The 20,628-nt window shown below is 50.1% G+C and overlaps 1 protein-coding gene across 3 annotated transcripts; it reads left to right on the top strand.

Moving 5' to 3' along the window:
• The first annotated feature begins 619 nt into the window (after positions 1 to 619).
• On the top strand, positions 620 to 20,617 carry ZDHHC1 (zDHHC palmitoyltransferase 1). 3 transcript variants are annotated; one of them, XM_081274989.1, is made up of 12 exons: positions 621 to 913; positions 6,889 to 6,935; positions 8,297 to 8,539; positions 13,110 to 13,285; positions 14,754 to 14,855; positions 15,214 to 15,338; positions 15,437 to 15,595; positions 15,818 to 15,930; positions 18,721 to 18,803; positions 19,009 to 19,102; positions 19,239 to 19,317; positions 19,425 to 20,617. In XM_081274989.1, exons 3-12 carry the CDS (start codon positions 8,297 to 8,299, stop codon positions 19,706 to 19,708), a joined length of 1,458 nt encoding a protein of 485 aa, XP_081131115.1. In that variant the 5' UTR covers positions 621 to 913; positions 6,889 to 6,935; the 3' UTR covers positions 19,709 to 20,617. The 3 variants fall into 3 exon arrangements, with proteins under 3 accessions (XP_081131116.1, XP_081131115.1, XP_081131114.1); XM_081274988.1 differs by having other exon boundaries at positions 15,172 to 15,338; positions 19,425 to 20,586; XM_081274990.1 differs by lacking the exon at positions 15,214 to 15,338 and having other exon boundaries at positions 620 to 913; positions 15,378 to 15,595; positions 19,425 to 20,586.
• The last annotated feature ends 11 nt before the right edge of the window (positions 20,618 to 20,628 follow it).

The raw sequence follows: 20,628 nt of genomic DNA, 5'->3' as shown, positions 1-20,628 counted from the left end.
AAAATCCTCAAGGACTGAAGCCATGGTGATGTCCTTAGTATCAGAGAGGACTCATGACTGGAGGATTTTTGGTTTAGAAGAGCCCCTTGGAACGCACTGGGAAAGTGGAGTCCAGTGGAGACCAAAATTGAATTTCCCATCAACTTGGAAGATGGGGTCTCCCAGAAGGATTTATGATCTGTTTGGGGGCAATAAGGAAATGAGATATTTTGCATTATTTATGCTAAACTCTTATACTGTATTATGAGGTGCCTTCACTTTAAGTAGTGCAATTTATTTGTCTAGATCTGTCTGCCCCTCAACCAGTAATCTCCTGAAGGGCCAGTGCCTAGCACATACTTTAATTAGAGGTTGCCTGGGGTCTTCCTGAAAGTGATGGTTTAAAGGTGAGAAATTGAAAAGGGGACGCGTTTGGGACAAATCAGATAGACAAATTGTGGATGGATGGTGGTGGTGGTGGTAAAGGGTTTCCTCCGAAGAAAGCTTGGGGTGGGGGAGAAAAACGGGAAATGGGCCGGCTGGGGAGCCAGGGGGGTCCCTGGCAAGCGCCGCCCCCGAACCGGGGTACCGGCGCTAAGTGACGCAGCGCGGTTTGGCCGCTATGGGGCGCCGTAGCCCGCTCCGTTGCCCGGGGAACGGGCCTAGCACCGGACGAGAGAGGTCCAGCCCGCCGTGTCCTGCCCTGGCGCTACAGCTAGCCTCCCCGGCCTGGAACGGGAGGAGTTGCCGACTCAACCTCCATCCGGGATGGGGCCCCGCGCGGGGGCGCGTTGCCTCCGGGTCCAGGGGACCGCATCTGCCGCGACGGTTTGAGGCCCGGCCGCCCCTGGGGAGGGCGGACGGCCAGGTGCCGGGCCGAACCACTGGCCTGACCTTGGCCGGGCGGATCTGGCACCGCTGCCGCCACGCGCAGGTGAGGAGCAGCCGCCGCGTCTCTCACTTTGGAGCCTGGCCTGAGCCACGGTGTCGCGCGGCTGCTGCTGCCTGGCAGGGCCCTGAGCTCACCTCGACCTGGAGCCCGCGGCCTGGGATCCATGGACCCAGCAGAACGCTGGGCTTCTAGCATTCATCAGGTCTGCAGATCAGCATTGAGCGCTCACTGTGTGCCAGGCTCTGTGCCAGGAGCGGGGCCACGGGCGGCTCAGAACAGACGCAGCCTGTTTCCAGAGTATTTAGGAGGGGGTGGGGAGCAGGCGCCAGACACATGACTAAAGTGACTTTGGATCGAGTTAAGTGCTCTGGATATGAAATGGAGGGGGTGGCCAGGGAGGGTCTATCTTAAAAGGTGACTTTTAAGTAAAGAACTGGAGGTTGGAAAGGAGCCAGCAATGTGAACAGGGGAAGGATGTTTCTGGAAGAGGGAAAAGCAAATACAAAGGTCTGGAGGCAGCAGAGTACTGATATGGAACAGAAAGGACAAGAAGAGTCCTGAACTCCCGTGGTAGGGGTTTCAATTTTATTCTAGCAGTTGGAGGAAATCGCTGAAGAATTTTGAAAAGCTCAAATTTTGAAAAGCTCAATATGGCTATCGTAGTTCTGCCAATCTAGTTGTGCCTTCTAGAACTCTCTGGATCTCCATGTAAGGGGACATTGTTTTGCATATTGTTCATGGGAGAGAAAGTGAAGGCATCCAGGTCTGAGACCAAAGAGTAGAGAGATCTATGAGAACAATTTGAAATGATAGGATCTACCTCAGAGTGTTTTGAGGACTGAATTAAGTGAATTCCATTGAAGCACTTAAAACCTGGCCCAGAATAAGTGTCTCTAAATGTTCATGATGGCTATTATTATCATTGAAACTCTGTAGGAGAGCAATGATGGAGGCTTGGATTAGGATGATGGCAGCAGAGAGGGTAAGAAGTGGCTTCACTTCCTTACTGAAGGAGGGCTGGATTCAGGCATAGATGAGGGGTGGTCCCTACTTTTGTGGAACTGGTGGTTCACTGTGGGAGACCTGGTCTGTAAACAGATAATCAGAAAGATGCAATAAAAAACAACAGTGGGGCTTACTTAGTTACCCAGTTTCTTCCCCCTTTTGTTTTTGTTTTTCTTACTTTGTCCTGTCGAAACTTTGTTCTTAATGACTTGATCTTGGTGGGTGTTCCCCTAGGCCTGGCTTCTACTACAATCATATGAGTTGATTTCCTGGTTAAAATCAACAACCCTTGCCTCTCTTCAATGACCTTGTTTCTGTTCCCTGTTGCTCCCTCCTTCTTGTCCCGTTTCCTTCACTTAACTTGGATCCCAAACAGTTTGTAGTGGTTGCTGCAGGAGAAGGACACAGAAATGTTTGTACACCATGTCAACTCAGAAATGATTGAGATTTCAAGCTTTTCTTGCCATAGCAACCAACTTCAGCATATTGTTTATGAGAGAGAAAGAGAGGGCCCAGCCACATCTGAGAGCAATGACTGGAGAGGTCTTTGAGAACAGCTAGAAGTTACAATTTTCTGGGAATTATGTGATATGCATCTCAGAATTTTGAGGCCAGAGATTTTTCTGGCACCTGTGGGGAAGTTTAATAAGCAAAGTACTTGACCCTAAAAGTCTTTTGTATAACAACTTTTTTCACTGTAAAACAATGAGCATCATGAAACATTTTCTTTCCAGCTTCCCTTTATGGGTTAAAATTGGGCGTCTGTATAATACAGTTTTTAAATGAGCAGCTATTAGATCTTGGTGAAAATTATCTCAAAAGTGAATCCTGAGAAAAAAGTGAAAACTTGTTTAGAAATACTTGCAGAAAAATATCTCACTTAAAAAATTAGGAGAAAGAAAAGATGCTTGGGGACAAAACTTTACTGTAGAGCGTTGCTTCCCTCTGGGTTATGGAGGTCAAATGAGGTTGAACTGGCCTTTGGCTGACAACTAGAACAGGGTCCTGCACAGCCACTTAGTTTGTTGTCTAGGGTCTGATTCCAGCTTTAACCAGACATCTGACAGTGCTAGGAAGTTCTGTGGCTTTTCGCATAGTTCTGCAGCTGAGCAACTCAGAATTGCTCTTAAGAGTAAGAAAGCAGGCTGGGGATATAGCTTAGTTGATAGAGTGGTTGCCTTGTACCCCTCAAACCCCAGCAACACCCCCCCAAAAAAAGTTAAAAAGTACTTAACTCAAACAAGCACTCTTATTACACAGTTGTTAGGCAGGAATTCCGTGTTTGTTTGGCCTGATACAAGGCTCTGCATTATACTAATTCATTTGGTCAACGTGACAACCCAGTGGAGCCAGGAGGGGAAGAGGTGACATCTCTTAATTATTTATTATTTGACATAATAATGATAATTTGAAATAATAATTGTGTGTGTCTGGGTTACTGGGAATCAAACTCAGGGCTTTGCATATGTTAAGCATGCACTCTACCACTGAACTACACAGCCCAACTCACTTTTTTATTTTTTAAAGCAGTTAAATGCTCATGATTAAAAAATTTCAAACAGTATCAAGATAAAGACAAATCTCTGGGGCTGGAGTTGTATCTCAGTAGTAGAGTGCTTACCTAGCATGTGTGAGACACTGGGTTTGATCCTCAGCACCACATAAAAATAAATAAATAAAATAAAGGTATTATGTCCATCTGCAACTAAAAATCAAATATATATTGAAAAAAAAAGCAAATCTCTCTCTCAGCCCCAGCCCTTGGGCTGCTAGATCTTTCCAAAGGCCTCCCTGTATTTCATTTCTTATATTTCCTCCCTAAGAGAATTTGAACATATAGAAATACAAATGTCTTTTTCCCCCTTGGTTTCTATTCACTTGGTATCTCACTCTACAACTGAACATCTTGCTTGTTTACTTAACTGTATATAAAAGATCATTTTGTCCTTTGCTTTTGATGTTGTATGGCATTTCTTTGTGGGGATGTGCCATAGTATTTTATACTTGTTTCTGTCCTTTATTATAAACAACTTTGAAATGAATTTTGTGTCTTTTGCAAGTATATATATAAGATAAATACCTAGACATGGAATGTCTGGGCTAAAGGGTATGTGTTCTCCATTTTGGTAGACAATGCCAAATTGCCTTCTAGCTACCTTTTTTGAAAAATGAGTAAAGAAGAGACCAAAAGAGATATAGATTCATGATTTATTCAGTTCCTCTATCTATGAGCAGCAGTGTAATAAACAGAAAACATTTCTATCTCCAGGCCTAGCCCTCTTCACTGAATCCAACCTATCTTTCCCCATGGGTAGCTCAGATCCCTGGACCCTCCAAGCTTCCACTTCAGTCCTGTCACTTAGAGAGAGAGAGAGAATTTTTATTTATTTCGGCGGACACAACATCTTTGTTTGTATGTGTGCTGAGGATTGAACCCGGGCCGCACGCATGCCAGGAGAGCGCGCTACCGCTTGAGCCACATCCCCAGCCCCTGTCACTTTCTTTTCTGACCCCAGTACCCTACCCTCTCAGTTCTTTGGACTTTCCGATAACCCTTTTTAGTAGTTAAATTGATTCTGAAGTCCTCAGACATTGCCGAAATCCAGGGCTAAGACTTTGTACTTTAGCTTGTTTGTTTGGACAATACATAAATTTCAGAAAAACAAGAACAACATTTCTTTTCGTGTGTGTGTGTGTGTGTGTGTGTGTGTGTGTGTGAGAGAGAGAGAGAGAGAGAGAGAGAGAGAGAGAGAGAGAGAGAGACAGAGAGAGACAGAGAGAGAGAGAGAGAGAGACAGAAAGAGAGAGAGAGAGAGAGAGAGAGAGAGAGTCTCTCACTGTGTTAGCTGGATGGCCAGCTCTTTTAATCAAAAATTTAAGCTGGGCATGGTAGCACATAACTGTAATCCCAGCAGCTCAGGAGGCTGAGGCAGGAGGATCTCAAGTTCAAAGCCAGCCTCAACAACTTAACAAGGCCCTAAGCAATTTAGCGAGACCCTGTCTCAAAATAAAAAACAAAAAGGGCTGGGGATATAACTTAGTGGTTAAGCGCCCCTGAGTTCAATCCCAGGTACAAAAAAAAAAAAAAAAGTATAATCAAAATCTTGTTGGGTGCTGTGATACACACCTGTAATCCATCCCTCTCAAATTAATCAAAGTGTGTATGTGTGTTACTGGGTATTGAACCAAGGAACACTCTACCACTGAGCTACATCCCCAGCCCTTTTACTTTTTTTTTTTTTTTTTTTGAAACAGAGTCTTGCTAAATTACTGAGGCTAACCTCAAACTTGTGATTCTTCTGCCTCTGCTTCCTGAGTTGCTGAGATTACAGGTGTGCTCCACCACACCCACTTTTTAAAAATTTGTTTTTTGGTACTGGAAATTGAACCCAGGGATTCTTTACTACAGAGCTATATCTCTGGTCCTTTTCATTTTATCTTGAGACAGGGTCTCACTACGTTTCTGAGGCTGGCCTCGAATTTCTAATCCTCCTTTTTCTATCACCAGAGAGTCTCTGGGATTACAGGTGGGCATCACCAAGCTTGGCCATGCCCAGCTTGTGTATGTGTGTGGGGGGGCATTGCTGGGGCCTCATGCATGCTAGGCAAGTGCTTTACCAATGAGCTACACCCCCAGCACTTTTCTTTTGTTGTTTTAAGACAGGATGAGTAGCTGGGATTACAGGTGAGCGCTACCATATCCAACTAATCAAAATCTTTTGGACCAAAAGAATTTGTAGTCACCAACTAACTCTGTGAGAAAAAATGTCAGCTAAGAGTTGGCTGCCCGGACTTTCAGGGCAGGCAGCATGCTTCTTGGTCAGCTTGGGTGTCTATTCCCGAGTGCTGCTGCAGCTTTGAGGGAATTCTGCCCAACAGCAGCATCCCTCATATGAAGTCTCAGACAAATGGTACCTCTCTGGGCCAATAGTACCCTGATTTGGAGTCAAAGCCTAGCCCAGGGATGTATATAGCAAGCCCTTGGCCTCAGATTGTGACCCATTCTGGATTTAGCTAGTTGAGAGGTACCTACAGCTGCTGCTGGGCAATGGGGACATATCAGTCATATTCCTGTTTTTCCTTCTGGGAACTCCTCAGGGTACAGGGATGTTCTGGTGTTGGAATGATAAAGGGAAAGCCAGGCTTGGGATGTAAATTCATAGGTTCCTTTCAAAGTAATTGCCCTGGTGATGGTGTCCCTGGAAAGCCAATGTGCAAGCCAGAGAGATTTGCCCCAGATGGGAACCACTCAACTCAACTGTATTCATAGGTCTTGACCTGATTACCTTGCAAAGATTTGCTTTTTATTTAGAATGCCAGCTCTTTGATCACCTTTGTCACCTTTGATTGCAGGTGACAAGATTAGAATGAATCCAGTATACTACTTCTTATGACAGTGTGTTCCTTGGGGCCACTGACTTAAGAAAGCAACCTCAATCAACCACATCATAAATCTTGGACATAAACCTTGTAGACTGTCAGCCACAGTCTAGAGACAGAAAGACAAACCAGAGAGCTATTTGAGGGTAATTATAATGTCTACCATTTAGTGAACATTTCTGTGTCAGGAATTTGCTTACAGTGTCATTGGTCTATATACCACTCTAGGGAGTATCCATACCCCATGCCCATTTTTCAGATGAGGAAACAGTTCTTTCAGTTAGTGGATGCAGAGTCAGGAGCCAACCTAGATATGTTTCTTCAAAGCCAGGGCTCTTTTTCCCTTGTGTGGCTTCTTATTGAAGATAGAATAAGTGTCCATAAGAGTGTACTTAAGTCCCTGAGAGAAACCTTAGGTCATTCCATTTAGCTTTGAGGTGTGACTCCTCTGAGGTGACTTCAAATACTGTCAAGCTTGGCCTGCATGATGCTGTGCACCTTGGGTGGGCTGAAGTGGCCCTATGGAATGGATTGCAGTAGAAGTATCGAAGGCAGGACAGTATGGACCAGATGGCTTTGGGTGGGGCAGGATTTCATACCATTTATCATGCCCACATTTCCTTTTATTTCAGATGTTTTCAAATCAGCGAACATTTACTGAGCATCTGCTACGTCCAAGGTACAGTTCCGGGGATTTGGGGGAAGACATGTGGGGGGACAAAGGTGAATGAATCACAGCATGTTAACTGCCTTTGAGGGAAGCTTGTGTATTAGGGGCAGATATATGGGGATGGCAAAGCGTTCCAAATGGCCTAGTGACAGTTCCAGTAAGGACTGAGCATAATGGCCCCTGACCCTGCTTCCTGGATGAGGGGATGCTTGCAGTGGGATCTGAAAATCAAGTCATCTTTTCTTGAGCTGAAGAGTAAGAGGTGTTTCAGGCAGATGTGCTGAGATGGGGTCTGCCATATTTTTTTGCATAGTCAGATTCTGGGCCAATGGGCAGGGGCTCCCGAAAGGAGAGTCCGGCTGCCAGGATTTTGTCCCTGGCTCCTGGCCTTACCACCACGAGTTAGCCTCTCTTCCCAGATGCAGTGCTGCCTGCTTCTGCTGGAGTCCCATCTTGGGCCCAGAAGATAGTGGGGGGTGGGACCCTTCTGTAAGGTCAAGACCATCCCTTCCTGTCCTGCATGTCATCTTTGGACACCAGGCCAGCTATTGGGCTCAGGGAAGCAGAGCAGGGGTGGGGGATTGCTGCCACCTGGTGGTCTGGCTGTGGCCAATGCCTGGCCTTTTCTAGAGCTCCCTGAAGTGAGTCAAAGAGTATTAGCCCACCTTTCTGTGTAAATCTACCACAGGACCAGATTTACCTAGAGAAACATGGTCATTTCTGCTGCTGGAAGAAACCAAAGAGGAATTTTCCCCTCTTGGGTCCTGGCTCTTCTTCCTAAGAAACCCTAGGCAGCCCTTCTGAGGCACAGGAAAGAGGTCCTGAGTTTCTAGTCCTGAAGGGATTATATGTCTGTTGAGGGGCAGAGGCCACACCCCCATCTGAGCACCCCCACTCCCTCTTTCCCTTAGAAAAGGCTAAGGGGGCCCTCTCTGAAACTTGCATTTGGACTTCAGGATGGAGATGACTAATCCTAACAGAATCAGCATGTGTTCTCATGGCTCTGGCCCCAGACTGATATTACCAGATGAGAACATGTCTTATTGGGTTTCACTTTGATGGCTGTGGAGACAGAGCACTTTGAGTAACAGGCAGCCACATTGTGTCCTGAATAAACCCTGGACCTTCCTACCTTATCTTGGTCAGACTGGGACCAGAGCCTGCTTTGGGGCTCTGGATAGCCCTCTACTACCACCCTCTCTGCACTGCCTCTTTTTGTTGGGCTAGGATCCCAGGTTCCCTGCAGTGTGCTTGGGAGGTGGCTTTACATATCTGCCTGTTTTCCCTGCTAAACCTGGCTGCAGGCATGGGACCCTGGGCTCCCACCTGGACCTCCTCTGGCTAATGCTGTACTCTTTCTCCCTCTGGAGATGAACATCTGCAACAAGCCTTCCAACAAGACAGCCCCTGAGAAGAGTGTGTGGACAGCACCTGCACAGGCCAGCGGACCTTCCCCAGAGCTGCAAGGCCAGCGGTCCCGTCGGAATGGGTGGAGTTGGCCTCCTCACCCACTTCAGATTGTGGCCTGGTTGCTGTACCTCTTCTTTGCTGTGATCGGCTTTGGGGTCCTTGTTCCTCTCCTGCCTCACCACTGGGTGCCTGCTGGCTACGCTGTATCCTTAGGAAAGTGTGAGGCTAGTGCATGGAAGAGTAGGGACATTGGATGGATGGAAAACAGAGGCTTGAAGCTGGATCCAGAGCCTCAAGAATCACAGTGTGGGGCAGAGCAGGGCAGGCCCAGCTGCTTCCCAGCCTGATCTCCAGCCCACACCAACTCCTCCTCTGATAGGGCAAGTGGGTGGATATAAAGTACCTTAGAGCATTGAAACCCCTTAACAGAAGGGTCTTATCACCTGCAGTGTCACAGGAGCCATCAGAGGAGAGAGAATTAGAGCTTCTTCAGGTTGATTGTGCCCAGAGCTAAACAGATAGCATATTGGGGAGTAATTATTCTATTTCTCAAAGAGTTTGTCATGGTAGAATTCTTTTACATTGTAAGTTTCCTAGTATATTTAAAATGTGGTTTTATTTACAGACAGATTATTATGTTGTTCCCAGAATTTTTTACAAACTCACTGATTTTGTAAATCAGACCCTTTTTAGGGTGAGAGTGAATGTGACAAGAGGTGGCATAGAGATACCCTAAAAGCTCTTAGGAATAGTGACAAACATGGACTTGACTGGGCCTAGTGTGACTGCCCCAGCCCTGGCCACAACACCCAGGAGTTGTAAGGCTGAGGGCCTCTATGTGCCCTGTTGGGAGTTCCTAGGGGAATGTCATGCTGTGTGCTAGAACAAAGAATCCTGGGAGAAGAAGACCAGAGCAAGAGGAGCCTGGGGCATACTCAATGGCCAAGTATGGTCCCAGCTTAACCCCTTCAGGTCTGCACATGACTGAGCAGCTTCTCAGCTTCTCTAGCTTTGGGTCTCAGCCTCCTCTGACTTGTAGGAAGGGTGATCCTTGCTTTCTGCAGGTGGGTGGGGACGAGGAGCACATTAGGATGGGTGTGAGCACCAGAAGGCATGAACCATAAGGAGAGCATGCGCTCTTGGGAGACTGCAGAGCCCTAGGCTGGTGTGTGACAAGGTTCAAGGGCAGGTGAGTGAAGGACTCTAGAAAAGATTGTCATCCTCAGACACCAGCAGTGTCATTGGGGTCTCCCTGGTTTACTAGAGTGCAAAGTTGTCAGCTATATGAATGGAAAGCTGACCTTTCCTTGAGGTGATCAACAGGCCTTAGTGCAGTTAGGTGGAATGCTTTGTGGGACATTCCTCCTAAGGTCTAGAGTGGATACATTCCCCCACTCGGGTTTACCTGGCTTTCTGCTGTCAAGGTACCTGGGAAACCAGATGAATAACCATGGTTTGGAGTGAGCAGAATCAGAAAATAACAATAAACAAAAAAGTAACTAAAATTTATTGAGCAATTATAGGTGCCAGGTACTGTCAGCCATTTTACATGGGTCATCTTATTCCTTATAATAATCCTGTAAGGAAGGTATTCTCCCCATTTTACTAATGAAGAACTGGGGCTCAGAGAGAATAAGTGACTTCCTGAGGTCACTGGTATCCAGAGAGGCCAGAAGGGCTGCTTGGCAGTCTGACTGAGGAAGTGGGATCATCTGAGGGTTTGGTCTTACCCACATTCACTGTCCATCCACTCGGGTTATGTAGCAGCTCCCAAAGTCACCTGGTTAGGCACCTGACCAGGGCTTCCATCAAAAGCCTCCTTCTTTTGCAGACTCTCTCAAGGCCCTGAGGAATGAGGTAGGGTAGTGGTATGTATCAAGGACCCACTGTGGGCCTGGAACTGGCCTGAGCCCAAGAAATGCAAAGATGAGCACTGAGTGCTCAGCTGCCAACTGGAGGAAAGGCTAGTAGGTTGGACGTGGTGGTCACACCACATTGTAAATATGGGGTAGGAGCTCAGAAAGCAGACTGGAAGCAGAAGAAGGGCACCTATACTGGCCTCACACATCTAGAAATGCACTTACTGCTCCCCCTTCCCATATATAGCCTCTCCCAACATGCTTTGGGCTCCTCCCCCTTCCTCTGATACTGATATCATCAGTCACCAGGTCCTATTGATTTCACCTTCTTTTAAAAAAATGTGTTGTTTTTAGTTATACAAGACTGTACAATGTATTTTGATAATATTATATATACATGGAGTGTAGCTTCTCATTCTTGTGGTCGTACATGATGTGGAGTTACGCTGGTCATGTATTCATATATGAGATTTCATCTCCTTAATAGCTATCAAACTTATCCTTTCTCCTCACTGCCATCAGTCTTCCTCTCTGGCCTATTTTCTTTCCAAGCAATGCCTCCTGCATGCCCTCACTCCTGTAGCCATAGTGTTCTTAAAAAAAAAATGGTAACAATTCCATCTCAAAAACCTCTAGTGGTTTTTTCCTATCTAAGAAATGAGGTTCAAGATCTTTATATAGCCTTCAAGCCTCTCCATCTCTGGACTCTGCCTGTCCCCCTGGCTTCTTCTTATATTATTCCCCCTGTTCTCTATTTTGACAACACTGGAAGCCCCCTTGCCTCTTTGCCTACCCCCCAGCACTCAGCTGAGTCAGAGGTCAAGAATTAGTAGCCTATGGCCAATCTGATTTTGTAAAAACTGAGGGATAATTAATACAAACAAAATACTCATCTCTTATTCACAGGTGTATTTTGAAAATTATTTATTTCCTTAACATTTAAATATTGAGAGATCTCACATAAAACTCCAGATTTCTAGTTCCTTTTGAAAAGCCAGAATTTGGCAACACAGACCCTCCTTCTTGTGTGGCAGCTCTGAACTGGGACCACATATCAGCTACTCCTCTCATCGACACCTTGCATGTTCCCAGCAGCCTCAGTACCCAGTAGGCCCCCTTTCCTCCTTACCTTACCTCACCATCAAGGGCCCTGTTGTCCTTTCTTCTCCATGTCTCAACTGAGACCATACTTCCTTGGGGAAGCCTTCCAGAATCTTTCAGACTAGATGGGGGCTCTCAGTTACAAACACACTCTCCTGTGAACTTTCTTCATTTAATTAGCCTGTTATTTGATTAATATCTGCATTTCCCACCAGATTGTAGGCTCCTCGGGGCTGGGAACCAAGTCTGTTTAGCCCCTGTCATATTCCTCAGTGCCTGGCATAAAGATCTCAGAAAACAGTTGAATGAATGAACCAGAGGGTAGGCAGCAGAAGTGCTAGAGCAGGCAGGAAGTTTAATGTTTGACCATTAATTGAGTGTTTAAAAGAGGCTCATATGGTGAGATGCTGTGGTTGGTGGTACTGGAGAGGTTTGGGAGGAGCCAGAGCAAAAGGGACCTTTGCCCTGAGCTGAGGCATGAACTTCATCTGGAGAGCCCTTGAGAGCATGAGGGCCTAAGGTTTAAGCTTTTAAAAGCTCACTGTGACCATGTGAAGGGAACTCTCAAGGGAACACAGACAGGAGGGGCAGAGTCAGGAGGCTCTTGAGTGACCCAGGCAAGTGGTAAAAACCTGACCATGGCAGTGACCATAGGGATAGAGGTCAGTGGTAGCCATGAGTTGCCTCAGCTATGGTATAGCACATTAGGGTGGAGCTTGGCATTTGGCTACTGGGAGGGAGAGGAAAGGAATTTGGACAGCTGATAGTGAAAGATGGAGGAGAATTATGATGAATCTATATGATGGAGGGATGATATCTGGTCACCAAGAGAATGGATAGAGGTTCACAGGTGAGGAGATGGAAGAAGGAAGGGTAGGTAGATGACTATATGAGTGGAATCTTATTGGTTAATTTTTACAGTTAGACAAGTTGACGGCATACTCATCTCCTAAATTTCTCTCAGTTACTAAGTAGATAGGCCCTGGGACAGATATGTTTCAGCTCCAGGAGTTAGCCATTCTGCCCCTGGGCAGGCCCTGAACATGTCAGGCCATCCCAAACACTCATCCCAAGTCTCTAAGAGCCTGGTCCCCCTATCTGCAAGTGGTTCTCCACCTGGTCCGACTGCTGAAAGGGAATGGCTGCTTCTGTCTTGGAGCTGACTCCCTGTGAAAGCAAGATAAACAAGTTCAGAACTTAAAATTTATTTATTTATTTATTTGCTGGCTTGTTTGTTGTTTGGTCCCAGGGATTGAACTCAGGGGCACTTAACCACTGAGCCACATCCCAGCCCTTTTTATATTTTATTTAGAGACAGGGTCTTGTTAAGTTGCTTCAGGCCTCATTAAGTTGCTGAGATTGGCTTTAAACTTGAGATCCTCCTGCCTCAGCCTCCTGAGATTCTGGGATTACAGGCATGTGCCACTGTGCCTGGCAGAACTTGAACTTTCGGTCCCTGGACCCTCAGACCTTCTTTCATCTCACTTCATCATCTGGAATCTGAAACTAGAAAGAAACTGGCCTGAGTTCAGACCAGTTAGGACCTATCAGGGCCTGGAGTGGTAAGGCCCCTGGGTTAGGCCCTGGGTGGCAGCAGGAAGCAGTGGCCCCTCTACTCCATTTGGGGCCCATGGGTCCACTGAAGAGGGCTAACGAGGAGGTTCCTAGAGAGCTGGAGGCAGGAGGTGTCACAGGAGCTCTCTGCATAAAGGTATTTAATATGGGGCGGGGGAGAGAAGTTTTCTGGCTACAGTATGTGGGCAGGGCTTCCAGCCAGCAGAGTGTGGAGTGAGTCTTTAACCTGTTGGGCCAGTGCATGGGTGTCATCTTTGCTGGTCACCTCGTGGTGCACCTGACTGCAGTCTCCATCGATCCAGCAGATGCCAATGTACGGGACAAAAGCTATGCAGGACCCCTGCCCATCTTCAACCGCAGCCAACATGCACATGTCATCGAAGATCTGCACTGCAACCTGTGCGATGTGGACGTGTGAGTTCATGTGTGTGGATGTGAGTGTGTGGACCACATGTGTGCCTGGGGGCCTGCCAGTGGGGTACTGGATGGAGAGGGGCATGCGAGGCCTTCACATTCAATCTCATGCCTCAGCACCCTCATTTTTCTCATAGACAAAAGTCTTGATGGAATGACCGAGAACTGGTAGAAAAGTGAGAAGAGGTGATTGAATAAATGAGTTATAGAATTTCTGACGGTTCAAGTAGGAAACATTCGGCACTGCTACTGCCACAAATGACTAACTTTGCCTGTTAAATCCCCTGATTTATAAGCACCCAGAAGGGACAGGAGGAAAGTCAATGCTTGAGTATGCTGGGCCATGCACTGTGTAGAGGCCCCCTACCAAGTATGCAGCAGCTTTCTCCCTTCACAGAGGCAAAAATAACCTATCACTCAGAAAGCTGGGAGGTTGCTCTGAAGTCACATAGCTACTGAACAACAGAGCCAGGGTTACAACCCTGGTTGCCTGGCCCCTGAGCAGATTCTGTTAACCCTTGGTTACTCATGAGGAATAACCCAAAGATGCCAAGAAACTTGCTCCAAGTCACACGGCTAGTGAGGAGAGGGGTCAGAATGTGGAGCACCCATTCACCCTCTAGGGCCCATCCCTCTCCTCCCCTTCTGGGTCTTTCTAGTCTCCCAGCCTTAGATGGGGGATGAAGGATGGGGTATTATCCACAGCAAGCTTCACATTTGAAATCTGAAGACCTAGACAGCCCTTCATAAGTGGTCTGTCCATGGGAACCAGAAAGCCCACACATGAAGGTGCTGAGGACTTGGGCACTAGGCCATCCTGTCATTCCTTACCAACCAGTCGGTGTAAGCCACTAAGAAGTGGCTCTGGTGCTCTTCCATTTTAGGGGCTGACTCTTCCACATTCCCTTTGGCATTTGCTGGTGCCTGCTGGGGATGGGACACTCCCACTTGCATCCTAATGTAGCTTCTCCTCCTCTGACCCTGCCATGAGCTCCCTTAATGCCCACACAGCTGGCAGCTTGCTCCTCTTCTTTTGGCTCCCTTTCTATTAGTCCACACAGACTGAGGTTTTCTAGAAGAATGCCCGTATAAAGCCCCTCCTGCAGTGTCAGGGAAAGGGATCCAAAATGGCATTTTAATGAAGAGCAGTGCAGGCCCTAGGCCTAGCAGCCTGCTCACTGCTGTTCTGGACCTCACACTTGCATCTTCTGGCCTGGTGAGCCTTCCCTGAGCAGGATCCCATAATGGAGCCCCTCCTTCCTTCTTCCTGGTCCCTCAGCGTCGCCTCTAGAAGTCTCACCCTGCAGATCCACAAGGGGGCGCGCGTGCTTCTCTGCCAGGCGGTAATTGGGCTCCGGGCCGGTGCTGGAGGTCATTACACCCACTGCTCTTGAGTGGGCCACGAAGGGCAAGGGCCAGGGTCCGCCCTTGGGGGGTCGATAAACCACGCGGTGCCTTCCACCCGCAGGAGTGCACGCTCTAAGCACTGCAGTGCTTGCAACAAATGCGTGTGTGGTTTTGATCACCACTGCAAGTGGCTCAACAACTGTGTTGGCGAGAGGAACTACCGGTGAGACACCCTGGGCATGGGGGTACCCCTGTCGGTGTGAGCCTCTGGCCTTGTAGCCTGCTTGTAAGAAGGGGTGGGAGAGGGGGACCTAGGCTCCTCTTTGAGAGTGGTGCTCTTGGGGTGTGGCTGGAACGTGTAAGGATGGGCTTGGGGTCTTCCACCTTGCTGGCCTGGTTAAAGGTGGGAAGCCTGAAAAGAGGCTACTCATCTTCAGCTTTGTCCTGTGATTTTGGCTTCTGAGTAGTTGGGGCTGTGAGGTCAGGGGCCAGGCTCCCATTTCAGCCTGGGCCCTTCTGAACTCTTGGCCCTTACTAAGCTGGAGCTCTGGGGTGCTGACAGCTGCCCATGGCTGGGCCAGGCTCTTTCTACACAGTGTGGCATCTGCTTTACTGGGTGTCCTGCTCCTGGTGCTGGTGGCCACTTATGTTTTTGTGGAGTTCTTTGTCAACCCCATGCGGCTGCGTACCAACCAACACTTTGAAGGTCAGTTGGGTTCCAGGCTTACATCCCCACCATCCCCAGGGTCTTTCCTGGTGACTGGTTTCAGACCTGGCTGAGCACAGTGTGCCTATGCCTTGCAGTCCTGAAGAATCACACCGATGTGTGGTTTGTGTTCTTGCCTGCTGCCCCTGTGGAGACCCAGGCTCCTGCCATTCTGGCCCTGGCTGCCCTACTCATCCTTCTTGGCCTGCTGTCCACAGCCCTGCTTGGCCACCTGCTCTGCTTCCACATTTACCTCAGTAAGTGCTGTCTTACTTATCTCCCCACCACCTGCCTAGACTACAGGGTGGTACCTCCTTGAACTGTAGGGCCCTGAAATCATGCCCCTCACCAGTGCTGGCTCTCCTACCCATGGCTTAGGCTATATGGGGACAGAGGTTTCAGTGGGGGACTAGGTGCCTTCCCTCCCCATTTATGAGCTCCAGGGTCTCCTTTCCACTGCTGAACTCTCTTCTCTCCAGTGTGGCACAAGCTCACCACCTATGAGTACATCGTGCAGCACCGCCCACCACAGGAGGCAAAAGGGGCCCACAGGAAGCTTGAATCATGTCACCCCAAGATGCGACCAATTCAGGTATATAGCTGGCCTGCTGAAGGGGTCAGAGATGGGCCTGGGTGAGTGGGGGCTGGACTGTGCAGTGAAAGCCAATGAGTATACAGGGCAAGGCAATTCTGCAAGCCTGGAACAACAGTCAGAATATGGGGTGCTGGGGCAGAAGGGCATATCTTGTACTAGGTTCAAACATGCCACCAGTACAGCCAGAGGAAACCCTGCATGTCTGTGGCCCCGTGTGTGTACCTGTCCAGGCTCCAGGCATGTGCTGCAGAGAGCAGAATGTGGAGCCTAGATGCAGGCAGGTCAGGGCTACAGAATAGAGAGAGGGATGGACCAATGACTGGTTCAGCAGCTGGGTGGCCAGGGTGGATCCTCAGTTCTCTCCATCTGTGATCTTGAGCCCTTATACCCATTAGTCTATTTTATCCTTTGAACAGCCCATTTTTATCCTTTGAACTGTCACCAACCTTTGGTGCAAATGAGCACATTTAGGCCTAGAAAAGTTAAACAGAAGCTGGGGCTGGGAAGATTTAAGGCCTCTGCACACTGAAGCAGGAACCCTCCAGCCTAGGCTCTAGTCTGGCCCGCCCAGCCAGCCCAGCTGCTGATGAGCCTATCACCATTCCCACGCCCATGGTTTCCTGAGGTCAGCAACTGGGGGTGGAGGTGGTCCAATCCTCAGAGCCCTGAGGGACTGGGGAGGAAGGGGGCCCAGGCAGGCTTTACTGGGAAGGCTGAGCCCTAGATCCCCAATTCTCATGGCAACTGGACACAAACACAGGCTGGTGGGCGGGTTGGAAGAACACTTGGGACCCACCTCCCTTGTTCTCATTGCTGGGGCTGAACTCTGCCTGTGGGCCAGGATGGGGAAGTGCTGGCAATTGGTGGAGAACCCCTGCATATCACTGTATGCTTGCCCTGGTGCTGGGTAAACACAGTGGCAGCCATTCTGAGGAGTGGGCATCATCCCCATCCCCACATCACAGAAGAGACTGAGGCTCAGAGAAGCCAGCAAGAGACTTTCTCAAAGCTTGTGGCTCTGCCCATTGAGGGAGTGCTGGTCCTGGGGTGCTCGGAATCCAGGGCCCTTTACCCTCACCCTGCTTAGGCTTTGGGCCCAAATGTGGCAGCAGTGGACACATAATTTCTATTCTTTTCATCTACAAAGGAGTTGAGGGAGGCCTACCCAATAGGAGCTGGGTGCATGTCCCCTCTTACAAAAGAGAGCTGAGGTGTTATTGTACCATTTGGGAATACACAAATGTTTCAGGGTTTCTGAGAGAGCATCCTGAGGGACAGCTTTGAGAAAAGGGAGATTAGAGTGGGTATGCCCTGGATCCTCTCCCATCCCATATCAGGTTGGGTATGCCCTGGATCCTCTCCCATCCCATCCCAGGGGTCCTAGGGCAGGCTTTGCCCCTCTCTGCTGGACGCTGGAGGGGGCTGAATCCGCACTGGGGGAGGGGAAATATGTGCAGGAAATGGGATGAGGCAGCACACAATTATAATCCCAGTTACCCTGGGGGCTAAAGCAGGAGGAGTGAGCATTCCAGGTCAGCCTGGGCAGCTTGGGAAGACCCCTCTCAAGATACCAAAAAAATTGGAGAAGGCTACCTTAAGGCCCCAGTCCCTGTGACTGGCCTCTGACCCCTTATCCAGGGCTCCTTTGATTAGTCAGGCACCTCCACACCTCTCCCTAAAGGGTGCAGCACTTGCCTGGGGCCTCTGTCTTTGCACCTGTGCAGCCAGCCGCTGCTGACTGGGCTCTGTCCTCTGTCCCCCAGATCTGCCAGGGCTCCTGCAGGCAGTCTTCCCACCCCCATCCAGCAGGAATGCGGGAGGGGCTCCTCTCTGGAGCCGTTGCCCCTAAACATAGGCTTGTTTTAGAGACAGAGTTACAGTGTCTCTGCATTAGTAAGGACGCCTCGGTATCCGTGGAAACGGCTGCGATCCAGTGACAGCTGTCCGGGTGCTCTTCTGCTGGCGGCCATGCCCCCCTTCCCTTCACTCTTCACACCACGCCCTTCCTGGCTGGCTTTTGTTTCCTTACCTGCAGTCCTTGCGGACGTAACTTGGGGGCGTGCCGCATGCTGGGGTGCGGGCCTGGCGGCTCTGGTAACCTCAAGGTCTCTTCGATTTTGGAGGTTGCGTCTTCCACCCCAGAGTAGTTGTGAGGACCACAACTGGCGCCGGATGGGGGCTGCGGCACCTATTGCATTTCCCTCTCTGGGTAGGGGCCTTGGAGAACGCGCGCTCACAAGCCCTCTTGCCAGCAGCCGGAATTACGGAATTTTGGCTGGAACTCTGTGCAAGAGGGGCATCCGCAGGACTCCGCTGCGCGGAAGCTGGCGGGTCGCGCACACGACCTCCGTGCACACTGCGGCCTGTGAACAGCTGCATGTTCTCTCAGCCAGGGAAAGAATCCGCTCAGAGGCTGGAGCTCTGGGTGGGGCCAGGAACAGGAGGGGGCAGCTCTGAGCACCTCTTGCTTACAAGTCCCTTGGCTGAGCAGCTCTAGTCTGGGTGTATTGGACCCATGAGACTGGAACCTTCCTGGAGAAGGTGCAGTTTGACTAGATGAAATGAGACCTGGAGATGACCTAAGATTCAGAAAGGGGTGTTTTAAGCCTCACCCTGCAGAGCGGTTTTCACAGCACATCTGGGAGCCTGAAAAACAGCCCTAGATTCCTGGGGGTGAGGCCAGGGACCCTTCACAGAGGCCAGTGAGGGCTTCTGCTCTTGGGGACTGTGTGGGCTCATGTTTTTGGAGTCCCTGGATCCAGTCTTCCTAACATCCACCTTCCCCAGGAGATGGACTTCTACCTGAGGACCTTCAGCCATGTACGCCCAGAGCCCCCTGGCCAGGCCAGGCCTGCTGCAATAGATGCAAAGTGAGTGCCACCTGAGCATCTCCCGTTTGTATGGCAGGGCCATCAGAGGTGGGAGAAAAGGGTAGGCCAAGGCATAGGTGTGTTTCTAGTCCAGCATGGCCTAGGATGGATCGGTGCCCTTCTCTTCCCTGTGCTGGGAAGGGACCTCTACCTGGGAGGGATTTCAGAAATAGCTCCCAGAACTTGCCCTTCCACTTTCCCTCAGTCCCTCCAGGTTTCTTGCCACGGGAGGCCCAGTGGAACCTCCTCGGCCCTCCTCCTCAGACACGCTGGCCCTGCCTCCCAGGATCCGACCCCAGGTAGGAGGCACTGGGCTTGGCACTCTGCCCAGGTGGAAGGACAAGAAAAAGAAGCCTCCACCATACTGCAGCTTCTGCTGCCTTTGGCAATGTGGGGGTCTGGGGAAACAGCCCTCAAACTTCCCTGTCTCTGCAGAAAAAGAGGAAGCGGCGCATGTATAAGGTGCCGAGGTCTGGGATCTTGGACCGGGAGACCCAGCTGCCCAGGCTTCGGGGTGAGTGCCCCACCCTGTCCGGGTTCTGCTGCTGTGGGGCTCCGAGGGAAGGAAGGGCTGAGCCTGGAGCAGCAGCCCCTAGTCTCATGCTCCTCTCCATTGTGCAGGGCTCCGGGGCCCAGGCCGCAGCTCCAGCTCATCGACTGATTCTTCCGGTGCCAGCCCAGTGCACGCCGCCGGTCCTGCAGGCGCCTATCACTCGGCGTCAGCAGAGTCTATGGACGAGATTCCAGTGGCTCAGACGCGCCTGGGCAGCGCCGCCCTGGCGGCCCCGGCGGGCAGGGGCCGAGAGACAGGGCTGGCGCTGCAGGCTCGTGCACCGGCGGTTTTCGTGAGCCTAAGCAGCGGCGAGCCCGGGACACCGGGAGGCCGGGAGGGAGGCCTGAATTAGCCTCACCGAGAGGTAGGAGGGCCGAGGAGGAGCGGCCGGCCCAACTCTCTATGCAACACCACATTTTCGCCGCACCGAGTGCACTTTAGGGGCCCAGACGGCCGGCGGGATCGGCCTTGCTCCCTGCGACTCAGCAATATTAGTCCCACCGGCCCCGATGCTCCAATAAACTTTTTTATGCTTTTGCGGATTAAGTGCTTACTTTTCCAATGACCAGGGCCATGGGCCTTCTGGGAGTCGGACCATTGCCACTGCTTGGAGGCAGAGGATGGTTTGTCTAGATTGCCAAATGGAGGCGCGCGAGGATCCAAGGCGCTCAGTTCGGGGATTAAGATTAGGAGAGGCCCTGGAAGGCTACCAGAACGACGTTCTGTTTTGCACGTGGGAGACCTGGGTAAGCAGCCTTTGGGCTCCAGAGGTAGCAGCTGGAGTAGAGGCTGCGAGGCCAAGACCATGGCAAGATGTGAGTGAAAGGAGGCGGCCAACTCCGGAGAACCAAGAGCTTTCTCCCCGCGGCCGGATCGTGGGTCGAGCGTGGCATTCTAGGACAGGGCAAACGTGATCCGCTCATTATCGTTTTCCTCGGTGCTCTGTAAACTGGACCCTACCCGAGAGAAGACGGAGTTGTGACCGGGATGCCACACAGTGAATAGCTGTGATCTTGAGTCAGCAGTAGACTCCTGTCACCGAGGGAAGGGGAACTTCCTATTGTTTGCCCCACCCTGCTTCAGCTCCCAAACGGCCTCGAGTTGTCGCTCTGCAGAGCTGGATCTCCAATGGATGTTGGGGGCCTGTTTGAACTTTGGGCGGAGCTGAGGATAGGGGGCTGTTTTCCTATTATGGGGACTATTGGAGGACATCCAGAAGTACAGATGACTTCGGCTCGCGAAGACCGCGGAGCTGTGGGGGAGGGGAGGGAG

Source organism: Spermophilus citellus, assembly GCF_964194105.1.
Source record: "Spermophilus citellus genome assembly, chromosome: 18".
Classification (NCBI taxonomy): Eukaryota; Metazoa; Chordata; class Mammalia; order Rodentia; family Sciuridae; genus Spermophilus; species Spermophilus citellus.
This window is presented reverse-complemented; position numbering and strand designations above follow the sequence as displayed.